Raw genomic sequence first — 20,177 nt, 5'->3', positions numbered from 1 at the left:
TTCATCGTCTTTGTCCGTTTGTCTCTCTTCTCAGAGCTTTTACCCTCGCCATTAACACTTTAAATCTTTCAACACGCACACGATGCTGATTAAATCTCCCACAAAACAAAGTTAGTGTCAACAGCTTCACTTCAGTTTCTCTCAAACAATACTATTTTGTAGCAAAAACCTTTTGTTCCTTTTTCCGGTTCTGAGATCTTAAGCAAATTAGGCTAGATTTGCATCAGAGCTTATTGTGCCTGGAATCTGAAAGGAATAGTTTAAGAGTTTTTGAAGTACACTCACCTGCTTTCTTGACGGGAATTAGTCTGCACGATAAATGGATGGAGCCAGTAGTAGATTAGCTTAGCATCGCATAAAGACTTGAATCTGAGGGAAAAGTGAAGCAAATAAAAACAAGTTAACAAAATTACAAACAGAAATGCAAAAAAGGGTTACGTTATGTTACGTTAATGTACTTTAACTATTTATCTACTTCCCATAGAAGTACTGGGCGGATGGATAAAGCGTTGTTTGTCAAGAAGTAGTTCCAGCTATAGTTAACACCCTCTAAAACCAAAATAAATTTCTGTTTGTGTCCGATTTAAACAACATGAATGATCTTGAAGAAAGAAACGGATGCAAAATGTGGAACTATTTGGAGGAAGTGGTCAGGATCAGATCGGCAGCTCTAAGTTAGACATTAGAACAAAAAAGGGAAACTCAGGGTCCAATTAAAGTCAAAGCCTGTGCAGAAATGAGTCTTTAAAGCTGGCGACAGATGGATAAAAACAAAACCGACTATGCAACCAAACGGGATCACACACAGGATGGTCAGAGGTACGTTATTGTACTTCTACAATTTTAGCATCCTTTTTAGTTGATCATTTTCAATAACTCTGTGCATGTCTGTTCTTTAAATGCAAGACGAAGCAGCCACTATTTCTGTATAAAGCGTTGAAAGAACCCACTACCGGCCTTAATGAGAAATTAGTCAACAGCATTTTGGAAAAGGTGTGATTGAGTAAGTATGCTGCTATAACTGTCAGTAACCATACTTTTTTTTTTTCCTACTCTAAATCTAATTAAATAAATACAAAAAAGAACCAAAAGCACTAGTAAGTTGTCTTTTCTTCATCTTTTTTTGTTTTACAAAAACAAGAAACATCTTTACCCATACTTCTGTGCATACCGTCTGTCAGTTTATTTCATTTTTTATAAATCAGGAAGATATGATTTGTTATGTAACAGCCTGTACAACGCAACATACAGAAAAACAAATAAAGAAAACAATACAAATTAAAAATTGTACAAAGCAGCACTGGGCTGTAAATAACCCATATAATAATATCTTTCACATTTTTCTTTTGATTGGAAGTTTTTTCCTTCGGCCGAACCCCCGTTGAACTCCATCAGTCAGATCACAGCTGCTCTTAGAAGACTGAGCTTCTTCAATTTAGATTTTTTGAGTTTGACTTTGAAAACTGTGAAAAATGTCGGGGGGGGGGCGTGTTCAGTAAGCTTGTTTATCAAATTGGCAACAGGACTCTGAATCAAAGAGTGCTTTGAAAAGCTGTTCACATACAATCACTTGTTAGATGGATTAAATAAACCCTTGTATAAACATTTGACAAATCAATGATGTTAGTCGACAACAACAAAAAAGAACCGCAGAGCCCTAATGAATGACATTCACATGTAAACACTTCTGGAGGTCCTGCCAGATAAACAGAGTCAGACATGACTAATGGATCGATCAGTGAGGAGGTGTATGCAGAGTAAACCACGAGGGGGAAGCGAGGCAGTGGAAAACATCTTAAGCCTTTTGGCTTTAGTCCATTTATCTACCTTTTTAATTAAAAAAAGTACCATATTACGGGATATTTTCTAACTTGCTAAGAGTTTGAGTAGATTGATATCTCTGCAAGAGAGCTTTTCCGAATAATGTTGAACTTTTTCCCCTTTTTCTGTATCAAACAGCCTAGAATTAAATATTAATATTTAAATATCTCATGATGGACCGTCCCAGTTGTAACACACAAGCTGCAAGGCTGGAACATCATTGCCATTCATTATCTCAGCACAACTTCCCAATTTCCTTTCTTCCGTCAATCCTTCCAGTTTTTCACCACAGTTTAAAGCCTGTGACCGGATGAGTCAGGCGTGATGCTAGGCCACGAAACAGAACCAGGACAGATAAAGAAGCCAAAATGCTTATGTAGAGACACAAAGAAAAGACCAACATACACTTGTAAACATTTTTTTTCTTCCTCTAGTTTTAAAATCTCCCGCCCCCCCACTAAATGAAATAATCACAAGACACTCTTGGGATCATTCTCAGATTCAATTGTCTTTCTGTTTTTTTATATTTCGGTGAAAACACTTGTTTGTTTTTTTTACCCACGTTTCAGTCTTTTTAGGTGACAGTCCATGAACGTGCAGCTTGGCAGGGGACAGCTCCTCCCAAACTAAATAAAAAAACACTGACCAGAGCAGAGGTGTTGAAGTAAGTGCCAAATGAAAAAAAAAGATGTTTGTGTTGAAGAAAATATGTCGGGAAGAATTAGAACAAAAAAGTGTTAAAAAAAAAACGGTAGCGAATGAACAAACGTGTTGTGTCGAGTCGATGAAACGTTTAAAAATCGCCCACGAATGTCCGAAACATAAAGTGCAGGCAGTGTCTGTTCTTCTTTGAGACCGCCGTAGCCCCCAGCCATTAATAGAGTCCAAGAGCAAACAACCAAAAAAAAAAAAAATAAAGAATCTTAATGCTGAATTGTCAACAATCCACAGGTGGAACAGCTGGATTCCAGAGGAGTCTCTCGCTCAAGGCAGGGCTTGGATTTGGTTGTCAGTTTATTAAAAGAGTGGGGAGAGCCGGGAGAGCCGGGAGAGCCGTGCGGGCCCCCCCCCCCCCCCCCCTCCCACCCGTATGCCTCCCTTGTCTCTCCGTTGTTCACTCCACCCGGATGAGCAGTCCATAGAGGAGCGTGCCGCCCTGCTCCTTGGTGATCCACTCGATCTCTGAGTTGCTGAAGCGGGGGTCCAGGGCTTCGCTGTTACCCAGTGTCTGCGGCCCCATCTTGTAGGAGCCCGGACGCACACACACCTGGAAGCCCACCTGAGCCTGGTGGGCACGGTCAGAGCGGGGGTCGCGAAATCTGCATGAGGACAAAGAGAAGTATCAGTGAGTGTTCCACCAGCTTGTTCCTGGTTAGCTCTCCACTGTAAACCTTGACTTACTGCACTTTGGGGGCAAACATCTCCATGCCGGAGTAGCGCATGGTGGGGGAGAGCCGAACCCTGGGGACCTCCCTGCCGGGGGCGCAGTTCTCCTCCGGCTCAGTGTAGCCATTAGGCCCCTCCGCCTTCACCGGGGCAACCGAGAAGATCGACGACGTCCCTGCAATGACAAGAGTTCACAGACGTTACAGTTCTTATCTGTTCCTTACCTGAGATATTAGATGCATCAATATATTCAAATAATCTGCGGTCCATTTAAAGGGGCACTATCATGCTTTTTTTGTTTTTATATTCCCTGTAGTGTGTTAAATAGGTGTTTGTGCATGTAAATGGTCTGCAAAGGCTAAAATCTCAAAGTTTGATTTGGGGAGTTTTTCCCCCCACCTGCCTTAAACACCTTAATTGGACTCCTTTGTTTTGTTCCGTAACATAGTGACGTCACGATATAACTCCAGCACATTGTACGTGATAGGCTAAACGGTGGGACATCTCTAAGCTGTTGACCAATCACAACGGAGCCGGCCAGCTAACCAATCAGAGCAGACTGGACTCTGGTTTCAGACAGAGGGTGAAAAGAGGTTCTGTAGAACAGGCAGTATGAGAAAAATAAATACCTTTTTGAACATTAAAGCATGGAGACATGTCACATTAGAGACACCAAATACAAACACTAAGCTAAAAATGTGCATAATATGTCCTCTTTGAAGCACTCCTCTTACACTGAACAAAAATATAAACGCAACACTTTTGTTTTTGCTCCCATTTTTCATGAGATGAACTCAAAGATCTAAAACATTTTCTATATACACAAAATAACAATTTCTCTCAAATATTGTTCAGAAATCTGAAAAAATCTGTGATAGTGAGCACTTCTCCTTTGCCGAGATAATCCATCCCACCTCACAGGTGTGGCATATCAAGATGCTGATTAGACAGATTGATTATTGCACAGTGGTGGTCGAGTGGCCCATGGTTGTGGTGGGGCTATGTTATGGACGATGAACACAGGCTACTCGATTCACAACATTACCCTAACCCTAACCCTAACCCTCACACCAGATACTGACTGGTTTTCAGACCCCCCCAGACCCCCCCAATAAAGCAAAACTGCATGTTTCAGAGTGGCCTTTTATTGTGGCCAGCCTAAGGCACACCTGTACAATAATCATGCTGTCTAATCAGCATCTTGATATGCCACACCTGTGAGGTGGGATGTATATAGAAAATGTTTTAGATCTTTGAGTTCATCTCATGAAAAATGGGAGCAAAAAAAAAGTGTTGCGTTTATATTTTTGTTCAGTGTAGTTAACTGTGGAAATGTACCCACTTTAGTCAGAAAGACTAAGTCACAGAGTGTTTTGTAAAAAGGTAACCAGTATAGTCCTACCAGGCAGCAGCTGGCTGTGGTCCAGTGTGCGCCGCAGGGCTCCTACACTGGTGCCGTGGTACGCGATGTGCCACTTCTTCAGTGCATTAGAAACCTCACAGTGGGTCTTGATCCTGCACAAAGAGGGTACATGCACTTATATAGACTCACATGTGCAAAATCTGCAGATGTTCAAAACTCATTATTAAATACAGACAGAGAATGTTTTAATGTAATCACAGAGCCTTGAGTCCCTTCAGCTTTAGATATAGACACAAAACTCCCAGTGTTTTTCTCTCCCTGCATTTGTGATAATTCGCTGGTCATTCCATCCAATAATGGTGACTTCAAAAGGGTCATTTTATAAACTTCCCCCTGTCATGCATGTGACTGAGACCCGGTCCTCTCACCTGAGGGCGAAGCGGCACCACCCAAAGGGCAGGGCGTAGTCCCGGGGGGGCTCTCCTCTCTTGTAATAAGCCTCATCGCCCCGGAGCTTGTGGCAGGACTCACAGTAGCAAAGGTTGTACTTTGCGTCTTCATTAAAATAGCCATCTTTGTTAAGGAGACAAACGTTGCATTTGTTACATGAGTTTATATCTGAAACAGAGATGATGACTGAAAGGCTTTGGGGTGAAACTGACCTGGTAAAGTGAGCAGGTCCTTGAAGCGTGCGCACAGCGCCTGGTACTCGCACGTCTTGTTGGGGTTGACCTCTGGAGGGGGCGTCCAGCACACACTCTCTTTGATTCCTAAAAAAAAAGTAAAACAGACCAAAACACACAATGTTCAATTTCTGCCACTAGGGGTCTCTCATTTAAAACAATAACAGAAACTACAGCTTGGTGTGAAGTATCATGGGAGTTGTTGTCCACACATTTATTGCCGTCATAGCAGTCAGGTGGGAATACCTGCAGTTAATAACGTTAAAGAGGTTTCTAACAGGAGCCGGATAATCCGCAAAGGTCCGATCATTTAAGATCCAGATTTCCAATTACTTAAATACTTTATTCGGGTCAAATTCATAGTTTCAAAACGAACAAGGTATAACAATTGTACTTTAAAATGTTGCTTAAAACTTGATAGAAGCCAATTTATTATGTCAAACGAACACAACACCGAAGCATGCAGATCTGACAGGCAACTGAAATTAAGCGGCTTAAGTCATCTACATTTCTCTAGGTTCAAAAATGTGGGATAAAGCAAGTACACAACTCAATTAGACATTTCAATTCTAGTCTTTTTGATATGTAAAAAATGTAATTAAAGGTTGAATATAAAAGAAAAATGAACGACACCACAAATTGAGAGTTGGAAGCAGACCGTTTTTCCTTGTACGATGTGAGGGTCTAAGGACAGAGGGTGTCGTATTGTCATACTGATATTCTGTACAAACTGTGAAGTCCACTGAGACAAATGTAACATTTGTGATATTGGACTATATAAATAAACATTGATTGATTGACCATGATGTTGCATTACAAATAGGATAGAAAGCTTCCATGTCACTGTTTGCTTGTTTTTATTTGTACTTTGTTCTTTTTTCAACGGGTCTTTAATTCAATTGTATACTGAACTATATGTGGTTTTGTATGTTTATAAAAATGTCTATAAAAATGTAAGTGAAAAAAAAAATATGTAATATCAATATTTAAAAGACTGGACAGAACCTAAAAACAGATAAACAAGCAATTGGCTTCTTACCGTCAACCATGTCCGCTTTCTCCATGTCGCCTTGACAACGGGTCTCTCGACTCTCTCCACCCACAGCTGGCACGTTGTTTGTTACTATGGTAACCTATCATGATGACAACATTAATCGAATTGAGTTCTTAATTAAGTATTGCCGAATCGATAAATCCATCGGGAGGAATTCAAATGTAATTGACAAGTTTTAATCAAGCCGATTTATCAATTGTTTCAGGCATCGAGCAAAAAGCTCAACCGTTTTTTGATTTGAGGTTCTTAAATATTAGAATGTCTTTTCATCTTTTGTTTGCATCTGTAGTGTTACCTGTTCACACTGGCCATACAGGTCGATGAAGGTGTAGCAGGGCGAAGGAATGTCCTGCGCCGCCACACCCTGGTCCATGCCGTTGACGTAGAGGTGAAGACAGCTGTTGGTGTCCACCAGCAGACCCAACACCGTCCCCTCTGGACAGGTGTCCAGATTAGGACCATAGTTCTCACATATCTGAGGGGGGAGAAAAGCAGCGTTCATTTAATTTACGAAAACTGACTTATTATGTTTATTAACAGCTGTTTTAAAATGACTGAGACATGACAGACAGATGTATGTCAGTGTGGGTTTGTACCTTTAAGGAGTTGTGGAAGACGGAGTCCCTCTGCAGCAGCCAGGCAGAGCGCTTCAGACAGCAGGCTGTGGAGGGGAAGTTGAGCCGGTCGGGGGAGTGACCTATGACCCCTAACGAGAGCGACGATGTCCACGACGGGTTCAGACGGTCGATTTGAAACTGGTGACGAGAGAGAGGACTTTTAATGTCGTAATTCTTTGTATTGTTGCTGGTGAATTTATTCCCTGGTCTTTGTTTTAAACTCATCAACATGTGTATCAATAACAGTGATGTTACCTGGAACAGCTGCTGGCGGGCCAGCGGCTGGGCGGCCACCAGCAGGCCCTGGTTGTAGCTGGACACTCTGGCTGCTGTCAGGTTCTGGTTGGACAGCTGAATGTTTTTGCCGTGGTTTTCCAGGAAGGCCACGGCGGTGGGCACCAGTGCACACGGCTCGGTCTCAACCTGGAGGTAGCATAAAGAGTGAGTGTCTCTGGGAAAGTCCAATGATGCAGTGACTAATGCTTTTTGTTCACAGACAGCTGCTCCTACCTCTCTGACGGGGGTGCTCTCCTCCTCTGCCTCGCTGCAGCTCTCTGAGGAGAGCGACGGCGCCTTCACGCTCTCTATGTCCTCCATCAACGAAGAGCTCACAATGGACACCGCCGTTATCCGCCCATACAGGTCTAACACACCGTATACATTCTGCAGCGGGACAGAGAGAAGGGCTCAGTGGCTGCGTGGGGCTGAGAAGCTGTGTATTGAATTGTAGGGGTGTGTGTGTGTGTATTGAATTGTGTGTGTGTGTGTGTGTGTGTGTGTGTGTGTGTGTGTGTGTGTGTGTGTGTGTGTGTGTGTGTGTGTGTGTGTGTGTGTGTGTGTGTGTGTGTGTGTGTGTGTGTGTGTGTGTGTGTGTGTGTGTGTGTGTGTGTGTGTGTGTGTGTGTGTGTGTGTGTGTGTGTGTGTGTGTGTGTGTGTGTGTGTGTGTGTGTGTGTGTGTGTGTGTGTGTGTGTGTGTGTGTGTGTGTGTACCTTGGCTACTGCAGTGGCTGCAGGTCCCATGTCTTCTCCATCTATGAAGATGTGCATGGTGTCGTCACTACACCTCTTCACACCCACGCGGTTCCCCACCTGAGAAACAATCAAACAACGTGAAGAATTGTTGCTAGAAAAATAAATATTTAAATATCTACATTTATTTTGAAGTGTTCTTCCTGTGTCTTTTGTCTTTTTGTTTGATTATAGGAGGGGAAGCATGATCGTTAAAAATAATGATTCATAATAAAAACATTTCCCTCTTTAATTTACATTTTGAATAGCCTTTATATCATTGACTGTAGTATAACAATAATCAAGATTAAAAAACATTGAACGTAAAGGCTCCTGCATTAAAATAAAACACCATTATTCACAGCCATTTCACTTTAATGTTAACATGGAATAAGCATTTCTGGGTTGCAAAAAAACATCTCTCGGGTGGCATTGTGAATGCCAGTGCTTCTTATTTGTATAGCCGTATTAAAAAGAACACTATAATGCTTTGGCAATATTTTTATATGAAAACAAAATAGAAATAAAAAGGATGAGAGAGTAAGATGGTGAGGTGGTTAAAGAATCACAGAAAAAAAGAGATTTAAGATGTTGTAATGATTCCTGTAAGTCCCCTCTCTTTCAGACAATCTCACAGCTCTAAAAACGTCTTTATTCTTAAGCAGCAGCAAGGGCTCCTATTATGGATCTTTAAAAGAAGAAAAAGCTCCTGGAGGGTTTAAACGTCTTTGATGTGACCTCTATCTCACTGCACTGACAGAGCAGGGAGCTGCAGCTCACCGTCAGCCGGTCCAGTGAGCAGCCGTAGTTCTGCCGCTGCAGCACGCCGTTGCGACGGACCTCAGAGCCGCAGAGCAGCCAGGTGACCTTGGTGCGGAGCTGCGGGAGGGAGGGGGAGAGACCTGACAGTGGGCAGGACGGCAGCTCCGGAGGTGCCAGAGTGGTCAGACCGATATGCAGCGAACCGCACCACTGCTCATCCACCTCATCAATCCTCACCTGCAGACAGGGAGAGAGGAAAACAAGTAGCAGTTAGGAGAGGAAAACATAAACCATGTCATTGAAGAAATGTTTATTTCTACTGACGCAGACACAAGATTTTTAACAAAAAAAGGCAAGGTATGTAGCAGATTTATTAGAAACTGAATAATCAAGCAATTTTTTGTTTACCTCAAACAGCTCGTCTGCTTTGAGCTCCTTGGCACTGAACACGATGCCGTGAGCGTAACCTCCGACTCTGACGCCTTGGCAGCCGTCGCCGAGCAACACCACATTCTTACCATGTTTATTATGGAGTCGATGGGCAACACCTGCTACTGAAACCACACAGAAAGACAGAAAAGAAACAGAAACATGGAGATGAAGCTCAGAAGACAATTCATTTTTTTTATTTGCTATCCTAACAAACCAATACATAAAAAACACATTAATACCAAAATGGTCTTAAAATTCCATACATGAAGACTTTGAATCGTTCAACTAAATAGTGTGTTGATTAAACAAAAGATTCTGGTGGACAAAAGATCAGCCTATATATTTTTTGCAAACTAAGGGGACCTATGTAGGGGCCCTGAGGTGTACCTGGAGAGTGGATGGGGAAGCTCTTCTCTGTGATGTTGCTGGTGCAGAGGCTGTTGTCCAGCGGGCCTGAGGAGCTGGTGATGGAAACCTGAACACACTGACCATACAGGTCGATCACAGCATACACCTCTGAGAGAGAGAGACGGAGAGAAGAGAAATGGATGAAGTATTTGCTCATAATAAAACCTATACTCTAAACTCAAGACGGCTGTATCTCTGGCTGATGTTTACCTGGTGGCAAACCGGTGCAGGCGACACCCTGATCCACACCGTTGATGTAGTAATGGAGGTCACCACTGGCTGAGCGCATCATGCCAATCCGTGAGCCTGTGGTCAGGGAGTCCAGGTCACAACCGTAGTTGTTGCGCATTGTGTTGCCATCCTGCATGACGGCAGTTCCACTGTGAAAAAGGGAGATTATTACTGTTATTTTCATATGGTTTTATCTTGCAAATGTCTGACCTGAAAAGCCTCATTTAAATATTTCACATCTAATTGGCTTTTCATTCTTTTTCATATTAGATAAGAACACATTTGCGTTATGTTAATATTCATTAGAGGTATATAAAGTGGTCTACCTGAGCATCCAAGTGTCATAGTCAATATCGGTCATAGTGTTGGGAAACTCGAGCTCATCGGGCCTGATGGCTGTCACTCCTGGACACAGAGGAGGGAGGAGAAAATCTGTGGTGATTACACATGAAATACATTTTCACGTTAAGTCTTACATGTGGTTAGGCAACATACAGTAGCATTTATATATGGTCATTTTTGCTATGCAACGTAGTCACATATTAAAAAAGCAGTACGGACACAATAGAAAAACATCACCTGCTTCGATTGAACCCGACCAGCGGTCCACCATCTTCTGAATAATGATTTCAAACAGCTCTCCATCTCGAAGGCACCTGCAAGGAGAAAACAAGTTTAGAATCCAGACAAAATATTCTTTGAATTCCGATTTGCTCTTAGTTCATAATCCTGCTTTATGAGCAAGGCCACAGAAGACAAGCCCAGCCAAGCCATACAACACTTCCCAGTAGCATTTTATGATCTATAGGCGGATATGATCAACTGGAAATGATTCGTCATGTTTCCTCACCTGTTGGAAATGACGATAGCGTCGTTGAATTCGCTGCGGCAGTTCTGACGCAGGGCGGTGCGCCCCCCGTTGGTGATGACTGCATTCGTGCCGTGCAGATGGTGGAATCGCAGGTCGTTGGTTGTGATGGCTCCTCCCACCGAGCAGGGGCTCCCGGGGGACATCGCCGTGGGACACTCGGAACTGTCCTCTGTGAGAGGCAAGAGGTCCCCTAAGAAAGGGGGGAAACAGAGATAGGTTTACACCCTTCAAAGTTGAATATCAGTTATTTTCTTAAAATGGAGCCCTGTGTGTCTCTCCCCCTCTCACCCATGTCGTCCATGATGGCCATGTCGTCCATGATGGTGGCCTGAGCAGCCTGGCCATAGAGGTCCACTACAGCGTACACACTGGGAGGGACATTCCAGGCTGCGGGGCCCTGAGCAACGCCGTTTACGAAGAAGTGGAGGCTGCCGTCTTCTTTCCGCACAACGCCTACTGTGTCACCTGCCTGCAAGACGAAAGAAAGGGTTACATTTAAAGAAAGAGGCAAAGAAAAGCCTTGCAGGATAATGGAGGAAGGAATCAGGGTGATAGATGTAAAAACAAACATCACTCACCTTGAGGCGGTCCAGGTTGTGTCCGTACTCGTCCAGGATTGTTGTTCCGTTGTGCATTACACCATTACCCGTCATCATCCACGTCCCTAAAAATCACACAAAAAAGTTGTTTTTGTTGTAGGATCAAGAGTTGCAAAGAAATGTAGTAGAAATACCACGGTTATATTTGCATGTTACCTGAGCGAAGGTTGGTCATGGTGGAGGGCAGCTGGAGGTATGCAGGGTTGTGCGTCGTGACACCGATTTCGATGGAACCCGCCCACTTGTCCACCATCTTGTCTATGCGGACCTGGAACACCTCGTTGGAGCGCAGCGGCCGGCTGCTCAGCACCACGCCGTGATTAAAGTCGTCAGTCGCACTGTGGAAGCAGGGTTGTAAATGTATTCATGCGGAACAGTTTATGTTTGAAGTAGAGGAGTTCTACACATTCTCCATTGCTAAAGATAACCTACATTAAGAAGAGGAAAATGTTTTGTTTTTAAAATGTACTGCATATCATTCATTATCTATGTTGCTTTTTGGTGAATATTAAAAAGTGTAATAAAATAAATACCTAAATGTCAGATGTTTAAAAGACATTTCTGAAAGCAAAACTGACCAGTGAATGAATAAACAATATATTGTCTTGTCTTAAGGCTGTCAGTTGTCCATACAGACTTTAAAGTAATAGCATCCATGTAAAGAATAATAAAGCCTGTAAATAACTCAGAGGCATCTTGGGAGCTGGACTCACTGTGGCCGCAGCGCCGTCCTGCCCTCACTGATAATGGCGGCCTTCTGGCCACAGTTGTGGTGGAAGAGCAGGCGGTCTGCCCCCTCTGAGTCCGGGGTGATGGAGAGGGCTGGCCCACGTCGGCCCACGTCGGGCGATAGAGCCCTCATGATGGCGTTGTTGCGTCGGAGGCGGTCGCTGTGGTTGTGGTTGTGGACTATGGTGACTTTGACAGCCATGCCGTAGAGGTCGACCACACCGTAGACAACGGCGGGGGTCTGGGCTGCAGCGACACCTGGGACAGATAGTGAGGGGTTAGCAGGGAAACAGAGGACCTTTAAACACACATGCTCCACAGCCTGTGTTTATTATGCGTGTACCAGGGTTCATGAACTTTTTCACAAACGATTTTCAATGATTTTCACCTTTACCTAATTTCCCATGACCAAAAAAATTACTCTCAGAAGTAGCACTGAAAAAGGTTTATTTTAGCATGGAACAGGAAAATAAGGTCTGAAACATGTTGGGCCTATCTAAAAGAAATCAAACAGTAGGCTTAGTAGCTTCCACACGCTAAAGCAACTAAAATCTCTCACCAGCAAACTACCTCGACAGTTAAATGCCATTTTACGCTTCATTGCTATACGATACAGTATTTATTATCATGATAGTATTACTATTATGGCGATTAGATCAAATATAAATTATATTTGATGCAACTTTAGTTACATTTCCATGACTTTTTCCAAAACTTTGGGAAAAATATTGTTTTCCATAAAATTTCCAGGGCCTGGAATTAGCTTTTTGAATTTCCATGACTTTTCCAGGTTTTTAATGACCGTAAGAACCCTGGTGTACATACACAAAGACAATTAAATATCACAATCATTTGGACAAAACACCTTGATATTATGTATCATACATGGGATTTGGATTGATTGACTAAGTGGGCCAATAATAGAAAAGCTATATTTAAAAGCAGGAAAAGGCTACATATTAGAATATCTAGTCATGTCATGATGTCGATATAATATTTATAATAACTTGTATTTCCCAGCCGTAATATTGATTATAATTACAAAGGTAGTGTATCTTTAGTCAGATCTTAATATAGCTACAGATGCTTTTAACAGCCTCGGTTTGTGGGTATCCGGCCATTAATCCTAACCATTTTGCGATAAGTCAATAACAGATAATTAAGTAAAGCATCATGGGATAATACAAATCGGAACATCTGTATTTCACGGTTCGCTTTGCCACATTACTGTGACCACCCACTTCTAAGCCCCCAGCAGGGGCATCATACACACTGAATGAAGCATCTCCTTGAGCCTCACCTTGGTCGATGCCATTGATGTAGAAATGGAGCGCTCCGCTGGCTTTGCGCATCAGCCCGATGTGATCTCCCTCCTGAACGTGGATGAGAGGGGTTGATGGAGATTATTAACAGACACACTCACACAGCAGGTGGCGGAAAGAGTGTGTGTCTGCGTCATCACAAACCTGGAGCTCATCGAGGCTGAATTCACAGTACTCCCTGCGGGTGCCTTTCCCATTGGTCAGGATCCCGCAGCCACTCATCATGATTGTACCTAATATAAGCAGCCAGGATCATGTCAGTCATTTCACAATGAACAAGCACTGTTTCGATTAAAGCAGTTTCTGTGTGTATGTTTTACCTGATCGCAGATTGGTCATGGTTGCAGGATAGTCGAGGTTGTTGGGGTTGTGTGTGGTCACACCAATCTCTATTGAGCCTGACCACTTGTCCACCAGCTTATCAATGCGGATCTGAAATATAAAAGAAATAGATTTTAACCAATATAATACTGAATTTTGTGGTCTATTCTGATTAAAGCACAGGTAATGAATAGCACCAGACCATCAGGAATAAAGTACATGACATTTGTGTGACTAAAAAGGGAGAATACACTGTGTGCTGTATTTGACAGCACATTTCAGAAACACCTTTTATCAATAAAATCATATCATAGCGAAGAAAGGAATTTCAACCATTTTTTTTCTTTAGAAATTTGGCAATTTACCTTCATAAACAATTCCTCATTTTTTGCAGCTCCACTCTTGTTTGATGCTAAATATAAAACTATCAATAGCAACGCCTTTTGTCAGATATACTGTCATATTTATTATTTCAGTATCAGCTGGCTCTACTACAGTGACAACTATCTACAGAGACATCAGGGTTGATAAACCGTAGTGCTTCTCCAGCTATACTACAGTGTGTCTGTAATAGGTGTGACTGTATCACCTCAAACATCTCGTTGTGTCGGAGCGGCCGGTTGGTCATCACCACGCCGTTGTTGAACTCGTCGAGCGGTCTCCTCCGCTCCGCCGTCTTGTTGTTGTTGCTCAGTTTGATCAGTGTGCCGCATTTCTCGTGGAAGAGCAGCGCGTCGTTGGTGGTCATCACACCCGTCACGGCCGCCAGCCCCCCCCCTCCGTTACCAGACGGAGTGTTGTTAGTATTTCCACTGTCTCCACCACCTCCTCCTGGTGTCCCACTGTCGCTGTTAACTGCCCCTCCTCCACTGCTGCTCCCCCTGTCGTTTCTGGAAGAGGATTCAGATCCTGAATTTCCTCCTGCAGCGCTGCCGCCGCCGCCTCCTGGTCCTCCTCCACCATCTTCCCCTCCACCCTCATCCTCAGAGCGATAAAAAGACACTATTGCGTTGTTGAACACGTCAAAGAGCTGGTGCTCCGTTAGAACTGTGGAGAGAGAGAGGAGGATGCGTGACTGGTCAGAGAAACAACTCCACAGAACTAAACACATCTATGTTTAGGTATGTAAAGCTACGTGGCAATAAGCCAGATTCACATTTTGCATCAACGGATCTAAATGTTCCCGTACCTGTGTCAGGCTCCAGGTTGTTGGGGAACTTGTCTGGTCTGTTGTGACTGCAGCTAAGCTCAGGCACTGAGAGCGAGAAGAGAGAAAGGGGTGAAGCAATCAATCCCAGATAACAGGTTGGGGGGAAAAAGAATCATATTGATAGACAAAAAAAAGCCCCTTACCTTCATCTCCATTCATCATTCCATTCATCGCTGCCACATTCATCAGTGCCGTGATCCCCGCATCCTCCCGTCCCCCACACACCACCACCTCTTCCTCCTCCTCTTCCTCCTCATCCTCCTCCTCCTCATCCACCTCATCCACCTCCTCGTCCCGCTCTATTGTCTCTTTCTCTGTAGAGGGTGGCGGTGGCTCGCAGCTCACCACCGTCACTTGAGTGCATTTCCCGTACAGGTCCACCACCGCCCACAGTTTGGGCGGCAAGCCGCTGGCGGCCGCTCCGCAGTCCTGCCCGTTCACCCAGAGGTGGAGCTCCCCGCGGGCGCTGCGCTGGATGCCCACGCGGTCGCCCTCTGAGAGCTGGTCGAGGTCCTTGCCGTACTCCTCTAGGACCGATCGGCCGTCCCGCAGCACCGAGCAGCCCGACACGATCCAGGAGCCGCCCTTCAGGCCTGTGGCGCTGCTGGGGAAGTCCAGAGTACCAGGGTCAAGCGCCGTCACACCGATCTCAATGGAACCGCTCCACGAGTTCACCTGAGGAGGAAAATGTAATGTTTATATATCTCAATAAGACCTAGTCACGGTCAAGTCCTACTACAATAGCGCAAGACAGGTTTCAGCAGCTGTTACACCGATCACAAAAATACTCTAAGCCGTGATGTTAAAAGAGTGAAGAGCTGTGAAGGTAGATATCTGTGGAAAAACAAAGTGTGCCTTGTTGTATGATCCATCTTGTTATTTTTAGTCCTTCTGTCAGTGAAGAACGTAGCTCAGGGAGCATTGCTTTGAACATGAACCAGGACAGTGTGAACACACGGTGACACAATCCAACACGTTAACTCATGTGATAGCAAAATGTAGAAGCAATGACTGTGCGTCTTAGAATAATAGCTTAATAGTGCGAGGAAGAAGAATTCACCTAGGGTCAAACTAATTTATTTCTCATCTCCAAGTACACCAGCACTTCTAAAATTAGATTTGCAATACACATTGATGTACAAAGCCGTACTATATATAGACCAGTTGCAGGAGACAAGATTAAAGAGGCAAAAAAGAGAGTATGACACACTTCCTGTTTAGTCTTGTATACTTTTGCTCATTTAGTTGACCATCAAAATGTTTCTTTTCCCGTGTTGGCCACTTGAAACCCAAAAGGCATCCTGATTTGGTGCATCAAAGCTTCCATACAGTGAGAAGATCATCTCTAGTTTTTCCTTTTTCACATATATATTTTTTTTATAACGCCTAGACAATCCGTGGGGATTCTTGTGTTACTCAATAAAAAGTGGAGTAAATTATAATTCCTCAGCTTCTTGATTTACCAACGACACACTTATTTGATAATGTTTGCTCCTTTCGACTGTATAGTGACCGAAACAACAGCAAGAGGTTCAACGACCATGACGTATTAACTATTTACGGTCCAGCTGTGATGATTAAACCCGTGCGCACAAAGCAAGTCACAATCAACAAGAAAGCTTCCCCTTCACGATTGTCCTCCCAAAGATTCAATATATGAAAAGAAGAGCCGTTTCACCTCGAAGCTACCTTCGTCTCTGCATGACTTTGGAATCATATCGCATAACAGGCTGCAGAAGATATCCATATCTTCCCAGCAGAAACAGAAGCCTCCACATCAGCTCACAATAATGCGATACTTTATTGATCTCCGGGGGTGAATTCTATTTTTCATTGTGGATGACAGGAGTGCCGTGTCAGCAAGTAGTGCCGAGTCAGTGCAGCTGGCGGAGATTCGGAGTGTTGCTTCGAGATAATTCAGCCTGGCAGATGCTCGCCGACACAGGGGCACGAACCCTGGCTCGCTGCACTCCACCTGCTGCCCCCCCGGAGAACAGCCTCCCACAAAAAGCCATGCGGTTTGTTCCTCAAGAAAAAAGAATCAAGTCCCCGGAATTGTTGTTATCAATCTCACTTCCCTCTACGTTTTCCTTTCCTCCCCCCCCCTGGTACTCCGCGGGAATCAAGCTCCCTGATAAAGTGACCTTGAGCATAACATTGAAATCCCCGATTAGCTCCTGGGATCCTTTCTCTGCAGCTCACCTCCGCACCGAGGAGATAACAAACAAAGATTGAATCCGCGACGGTGTCATATTCAATATATTGTCTTTTACACAGCCTCCTCTCCTTCGTGTGCTCCCATGGTGTCCTCCTGCGCTCTGTGGCGGGTGCGATGTAAGGCAGTGTGCTACGAAAGCTTGGGTATCTGGGTTAACAGATATAGTAGTAACTCAGCCTGACCGGGCCAGTGTGTGGAGGAGACAGACATCTACTTCCTTTGCTCATCTCTTACGTAACAGAAGCCTGTGGGCGTCTGCCTCCCAGCCTTCTCTCTCCATGTCTGTTCTAAAGACCTATAACTACAGGATACATGCAGAGTAGGGCTACTGGGCAGCTTCCAAAAAGAATGAAAAATTAATTGCATCAATAGCAGAGCCTGCGAGACACTGCAAGGACTAATAGGAAATGCTTCTCATCCAACAGACCTTGTAAACAAATTGAGACAACATTATAAGTAACATCCTAAGTCCATGATATACTATATAAAAGGCATTTCAATAGTGGGTATGATATTGCAAAACAAAACTAATAACTAATTATTGGTCTTTACATGTCCCGTTTTGCTTTAATTTAATGCAAAACAGAGACATGCAGGACATTTCTATATATGTTATGGTCTGAAAACAACACAAGCATTTAAGACAAATGAAACAATTATTGATTATTTCATGTTGGCCATTATTTTTCCTCCAATCAACTTATCGCTCTGCTCTACTGATAACAGAATAATATGATACAAGTCGTATTCTAAGGGTAATATTTGCTATGGCACTGCAAGTGACAGTTATTATCATCAACAATAAATCTAGCTGTTTATTTTGTACCCAAACATCTGTCCTAAACTCCAATATGTTCATTTTACTATCATAAGATTTAGACAGTAACTGAAGATAGAGTGTAGTTTGAAGTAGAAATAGTAGTAGTAGTAGTAGTAGTAGTAGTAGTAGTAGTAGTAGTAGTAGTAATATAATTATTGATTAAATCAGCTCTTATAGGCTGACCAATAGCATACTGATACAAGCTAAAGTTTAGGGCATTTTGATTTTAAAACACGCACAGTATGTGATATTCCTCTGGATTTATTTAGATCAAAGCTTCACATACAAACTCTGAAGCACTGACAGCGTCCTACTCTGGGTAAAACAGTCCAATGAATAGCTTCATTTGTTTCCTCCTGCACTCGTTTTCCAAAATCCACTGTGGACATCAGTAGACAGGATGGCCAGTCATGCCCATCTGGGCGCTCCGTGATGGAAGAGTATTGATTTTCAGACAGACAATGCATGTCATATCAGAGCATGAGGCTGTTTATGAGAGCCCTCATCAGGGCTGAGAGCACCATAAGGGATGGATAATCATTGATGTTCACATACAGTGGGTGCTATTAAAACACATGTTCAGCCTCACTGTCTCACATGCTGCTGTGTCTTATCACGGCAGATTTTCCAAACAACCCAACTATGTCATTCTGAGGGTGTGTGTGGCCCAGTTGGCACTAACTCTGGAGGGGACATGTTGTTGACAAACTCAGAAGGGTGGAAGACTGCAGAGGCAGAAGCCATTATACCAAACTACGCTGATAAGAGCCAGAATGTAAACACTGTGGTAAAGCCTTGATTTGATATGGAGAGGTCTGAGTCGTTGATAAGCATTTATGTTGAAAGATTAAAAACTCAGGGAAACATTTGCTCTTTCACACAACTCAAATTAAATATGCAAGTATTCATACTGAACAGTAGTCATGGGGAAAGATAAACGACATTTTGGGGATAATATTGTTATACTTTATGTTATGAGTTTCAGCATGATAATGTATCTTTCTAAAATAATCAATTAAGCTATAGAGAGCCATCGGCACTATGATAAACTGGCTGCCAGCAAAAATGCAATCAATAAAAACTGATGCATTCCGTGTAACAAAAGGGAGACCTTTCCAAGAACATGTGAGGAACTTCTTAGGAAACTTAGGAAAGGACACTGGACATAAAGATAACAGAAATAAATCAAATTGTTCCTATAATTTGTTGATTTTTTATGTAAAATGTCTTGAAATTGTCACTGAGTTACAAATAGGTTAAATGAGAGCAAATGTCCTTGCAATAAAAGAGAAAGTGGTTTATTTTAGGATGTATACCTATAACTGTTCTAACTCCTTATGCATTATACACCAGCGGGGCTGCAGGAGCAGGTTGCTAGGGTCTGAATCATGGTCTGAATATGCTTTATATCTGGACCAAGATATGTGTAATAGTAACACGTCCCTGAATATCATATAAAGACAACTATGGTGACTAATATCAGCGGCTAATTGTCCGCATTTTTGTCTATTTAGGTTCACACATAGCATTTGAGTCACTAGCTCAACCTGGTATGAGCACTGCAGTATTATTAGCCACCGAGCCAGAAAGGAAGAGAGGCTGACAGGCACCTACGACTGTCACCGACAGAACCAAGCAGAGCTACGTTAACAAGCTTAGTCAAGCTCCCGTCGTGCAATAAACAACATGAAGTCCATGTCAACACACAACAGTGCTTCAATGGCACCTTCCAGATAAGCTAACCCCAGCTAGCCTGAGCTCGCACCGCTTGCTCCGGCTAGCGGCTCATTAGCATGGCTAACTGTCGGTACCAAGGCAACACAAGCAGGGTATCGTTAGCCAAGTCATCCGTTTAAAATGTCCACACAGTGTTTTTAAGTCCATGTGTCCCAGCTAAATCTCTGGCAGTGTTTGAAATATGACCCTGAATAATTGCAGCAACCTTGGTCGCTGTCAAGCAGCGTAAACCCCCCTGGTCGTCACTGCGGACAGAGGCAGACCCCCGGCCCGTCCCGCAGGCGCTGCTCCCGCATTCCCGCTGCTCTCCTCCCCGCTGAGGAGGCGCAGCAGCGGCGGGCCTGTTGTTGTTTACCTTCTTGTCAATGCGGACGGTGAAGACATCCCGGTCCTTCAGCGGCTCCTTACTAAGCACCAGCCCATGGTTGAACTCCTGGACTGGCTGGTTGCGCCGGGCAGTTCGGTTCGAGTTGGACAGGCCGATTAGCTTTCCGCTCCGCGGATGCAGCTCCGCCGCCATCTTCAGTGGGCGGCCAGTATTCACGACAGTAGCGGTTTGCGGCAGTTGCTAACGGTGTGTGGCAG

At 43.7% G+C, this 20,177-nt stretch overlaps 1 protein-coding gene across 2 annotated transcripts; it reads right to left on the bottom strand.

Moving 5' to 3' along the window:
• Window positions 1-1,159: 1,159 nt before the first annotated feature.
• Window positions 1,160-20,177, bottom strand: neurl4 (neuralized E3 ubiquitin protein ligase 4). 2 transcript variants are annotated; one of them, XM_079671359.1, is made up of 29 exons: window positions 19,948-20,176; window positions 14,961-15,492; window positions 14,797-14,862; window positions 14,197-14,654; window positions 13,607-13,718; window positions 13,431-13,519; window positions 13,265-13,337; window positions 11,949-12,222; window positions 11,392-11,573; window positions 11,215-11,300; window positions 10,925-11,105; window positions 10,616-10,826; window positions 10,345-10,421; window positions 10,092-10,170; window positions 9,745-9,914; window positions 9,514-9,642; window positions 9,103-9,248; window positions 8,713-8,931; window positions 7,915-8,013; window positions 7,435-7,587; window positions 7,180-7,347; window positions 6,904-7,062; window positions 6,603-6,782; window positions 6,293-6,386; window positions 5,233-5,340; window positions 4,999-5,143; window positions 4,610-4,722; window positions 3,223-3,382; window positions 1,160-3,140 (listed from the first exon to the last, which is right to left on the bottom strand). In XM_079671359.1, the coding sequence occupies exons 1-29, from the start codon at window positions 20,110-20,112 to the stop codon at window positions 2,936-2,938; spliced, it is 4,833 nt and encodes a 1,610-aa protein (XP_079527485.1). In that variant the 5' UTR covers window positions 20,113-20,176; the 3' UTR covers window positions 1,160-2,935. The 2 variants fall into 2 exon arrangements, with proteins under 2 accessions (XP_079527485.1, XP_079527486.1); XM_079671360.1 differs by having other exon boundaries at window positions 7,180-7,587; window positions 10,092-10,197; window positions 19,948-20,177.

The sequence above is a fragment of the Notothenia rossii genome (assembly GCF_949606895.1).
Source record: "Notothenia rossii genome assembly, chromosome: 3".
NCBI lineage: Eukaryota > Metazoa > Chordata > Actinopteri > Perciformes > Nototheniidae > Notothenia > Notothenia rossii.
This window is presented reverse-complemented; position numbering and strand designations above follow the sequence as displayed.